At 39.2% G+C, this 3827-nt stretch overlaps 1 protein-coding gene across 1 annotated transcript; it reads left to right on the top strand.

Moving 5' to 3' along the window:
- The first annotated feature begins 1254 nt into the window (after window positions 1–1254).
- LOC129291219 (xylan glycosyltransferase MUCI21-like) lies at window positions 1255–3598 on the top strand. The gene is made up of 3 exons (XM_054928481.1): window positions 1255–1811; window positions 1891–1968; window positions 2181–3598. Exons 1-3 carry the CDS (start codon window positions 1592–1594, stop codon window positions 3422–3424), a joined length of 1542 nt encoding a protein of 513 aa, XP_054784456.1. The 5' UTR covers window positions 1255–1591; the 3' UTR covers window positions 3425–3598.
- The last annotated feature ends 229 nt before the right edge of the window (window positions 3599–3827 follow it).

Here is a 3827-nt window from a genome sequence, read left to right as displayed (position 1 = left end):
TTTTTTCTTCTCCCTCTACCCTGTAAATAAAACTAGAGTAGTGCCTCTCATAATTTTATCACTTACATTCATTAAAAAAAATTAATGAATGCTTGATTAATAAAGTTAATAAAAAATATTGTAGTTTAATTTTTTATTTTCAGACACAATTAATATAATTAATTAATTTTTTTAGACAGTATAATATAAATTTTGTTTCTCCCTTACAAATAAAAATGAAAGGAATACTATCTAGTTTAATGTCGTTCTTCATTATAAATGCCACCTCCTTTCTTTGCGGACGAGTTTCGAATATTGAAACCATTAAAGGCAAAGTTTTCACTTTTTAAAAAGGGACAAGGTTTTCAGCTCGAGCCCATTAAGGGCAATCAATTTGTTAAATTTTTTTTTCTTTTTATGAATGCCACGTCCTCATTGTCCTCGTCAGTGTCTGCACCGTTAAATCAAACTACTCAATAAACAAGATTAAAGATTGAAATAAAAATAAATTATGCAAAATTTTAAATAATACCTCAATTAACTTCAAAAATTCAAATCTATATAAAAAAGTTTGACGTGCTATTGTTGTTTTGGAACAAGTAACAACAGAGATTGGCTTCTCTCTCTGATTTTTTGTTTCCCAAACAGAAATAAACAAAACAATGCAGGGCTACTGCGTGGGGGGAAAAAAGGCACCGTTTGATCACTGAAAATAATCGGAATAGAATAGATTAAAGAAATAAAAATAAAAAAATAAAATATGAAAAGAAATAGGTTAATCATATTTATAAAAAAAATTTAATTTTTGAAAATGAAAATCACGACTTATGAATTTTGTATGATGATTCTTATATTTATATTAGATGATAATGAATATTGAATTTCATCGTACGCGTAGTTTGCTAGGAGAAAAGGTAAACTAGTTCATTTTGTGTTTTTATTTTTTATCTATATTATTATAATTATTTTGAGGAACCAAACTACTTCTGAATGTTTTATTTGTTTTATCTCTGTCCTGGTAAGTCGGGATTATATGTCACGTCTCACGAGGAACAACATTGAAGCGCAGGAAACAGTAATGCACGCTCCAAGCGCGCGTAAAGATCCATAATCCAGCGATCGTTGAAAGGAGAGGCGGCGGCCAACCCGTCCCCGGAAAGAAATCCAAACGCTGCATTAGGGAGAACCGTCCCCCCCTCTCTCTCTGATATATATATATATATATATAAATATATATTTTGGAGGTACCGTCTTTTACATGCGATGGGAGAGACGCTTTGGACTGTATCCCCTTCTCACAAGGTTGAAAACAGAGCCCTCGTCTTTTGCCTCTACCCTCCCTCAGACTGCCTCCTTCCCCTATTCCTTCCTTCCTTCCTTCAAAAGCTCCCCACATCTTTACTTCCTCTTTACTATTTCATTTATATTCTCCTCATTTCTCTCAAAAGGAGAGCCCCCTCGCCCCTTGAACCACTACCCCCATTAACTTTCGAGAGCCACTGACGCCTTGTTTTAACGCCTTCTTTGGTGTCCCTTTTCCTATTTCGCTCTCCCTCTCCCTCCCTCCCTCCCTCTCCCTCTCTCACTCGTTGCGTCGCCACTTCAACACCCAATGGTCCAATATCATCGGTACCTTTCACTGAAGAAGGATGAGGATTTCCCTCAACATGTCTTCTTTCAGTCGCAGAGCCTCAATTTGGATTTCTCTACCTCTGCCTACTGCAAGAGAACCAGGCCCAACCCCTTGCCTTTCTTGTTTCTCGCTCTTCTCTGCTTCTGCTTCGTGCTAGCTACTCTTTTCTTTGGCTCTTCTTTCACTTTCTCTCTCCTTTGTAAGTTTCTCCCTGTCGACTTTGCTACTTTTTTCGTGTCCATTCTTCATCTCTGTTGATCCTGTTCTCTTATTTGCAGATTCCCCTGTAACCCAACTTGATAGCTCCATCATGGGGTTTGATGCAAATGCTTCTTCGTGCTCTTCAGTTTCAAATGGTAATTCTTCTCATTCTCTTCCTTCTCGCTAGTTAATGGTTGACTCTTTGATGTTAATTGTTAAACTGGGAATTTATATTGATATCCATATTAGATGGTCCGCCATATTGTATAAGCCAAATTAAGCTAAGAAAATAATATGATTTGTATGTCTTGTCCCTGATCGTAAACCGAGTCACCCACCTATTTTCCCCAATAACTTGATCGTGCAGGAGGAACTATATGTTGTGATAGAAGCGGTTATCGTTCTGATATCTGTATAATGAAAGGAGATATAAGAACACGCTCTTCTTCCTCTTCGGTGTTCCTTTTCCACTCGGGAAGGAAGACTTTTGAAGGCGACAAAGGTGACGTTCGTGAATTCCAGCACGAAAAGATCAGGCCCTATACTCGAAAATGGGAAACAAGCATCATGAATCTCATCAATGAATTACACCTAATATCAAAGGCAGCAGATTCGGGAACAGATCATCGTTGTGACGTTCAGCATGATGTTCCGGCAGTGTTCTTCTCCAACGGGGGTTATACAGGCAATGTCTATCATGAATTCAACGATGGAATCATACCTCTGTACATTACTTCCCAGCATTTGCAGAAAAAGGTCGTGTTTGTGATTCTTGAATACCATAATTGGTGGATGTTGAAGTACAAAGATATTCTCTCTCAACTCTCAGATTTTCCGGGCATCGATTTCAACAAAGACAACCGGACCCACTGCTTCCCAGAAGCCATTGTCGGTCTGAGAATCCACGACGAGTTGACTGTAAACCCTGCATTCATGGAGGGTAACAAGAGCGTTGTCGATTTTCGAAACCTTCTGGATCGCGCCTACTGGCCTCGAATCAAAAGCTTGATTCAAGACGAGGAAAGGGAAGCTGAAGCCCCAATGAGGGAAAGAGTGCAAGAAAATCAGTGGAACAAACCCAGATTGGTTGTCATCTCAAGAAGTGGGTCTAGAGCAATAACGAATGAGGATTTGATGGTGAAAATGGCGGAGGAAACTGGGTTTGAGGTGAAAGTAGTGAATCCTGATAAAACAACCGAACTGGCAAAGATTTACAAGGTAATGAATGAGAGTGATGTAATGGTCGGTGTTCATGGAGCCGCAATGACTCATTTTCTGTTCTTGAGACCTGGCTCTGTGTTTATTCAAGTGGTTCCTCTGGGCACCACATGGGCATCAGAAACTTATTATGGAGAACCTGCGAGAAAATTAGGATTGAAGTACGTAGGGTATGAAATTCATCCCAAAGAGAGCTCTCTGTATCACAGGTACCATGAGAATGATCCTGTTCTCAGAGACCCCAGAGGCATTACCAAGAGAGGGTGGGAATTCACGAAGAAGATCTATCTAGACCACCAGAACGTCACGTTAGATCTCACGAGATTCCAGAAAAGGCTGCAGCGCGCTTATGATTACACTGTCTCAAGATTAAATCTGCAGATTCAACAGTAAAGTATAGTATTTACCGTTCACGTTATTTCCAAGTCTTGCATTCTCGTGCATTGCGAGACACGAAGTTCTCTCTAGTCTTTTGTAAATGTGTACACTCTGAAAAATCAGGTATCTTTTGTGGAAAGTTAAACAGTTCATAATAAATACTATACCAATGGGATTTGGAATTTGGAACTGCATCTCTATATTTTCTTTTTCTTTCAGCGGTGAGAAAAAGCTTGTATAACTCTGAACTCTTCAAATTCAATGCATCCGTCATAAGTTGGGGTATATGTGCCTGTCGAGTACGACCCAGTGCCAGAATTTCAAAGGCAGGTCATTTGACTAGCCAATAGCATTTGGTTTCCTGGAAGAGACAAATTGTTTGACTGTGTTCTCGTTTTACCGGAATCAAAGGGCACCC

This window comes from Prosopis cineraria, unplaced genomic scaffold (assembly GCF_029017545.1).
Source record: "Prosopis cineraria cultivar Desert tree isolate PC_DT_omini unplaced genomic scaffold, ASM2901754v1 PC1, whole genome shotgun sequence".
NCBI classification, from domain to species: Eukaryota; Viridiplantae; Streptophyta; class Magnoliopsida; order Fabales; family Fabaceae; genus Prosopis; species Prosopis cineraria.
Note: the sequence above shows the minus strand (reverse complement) of the source record. Positions and strands in the feature narration are given on the sequence as shown.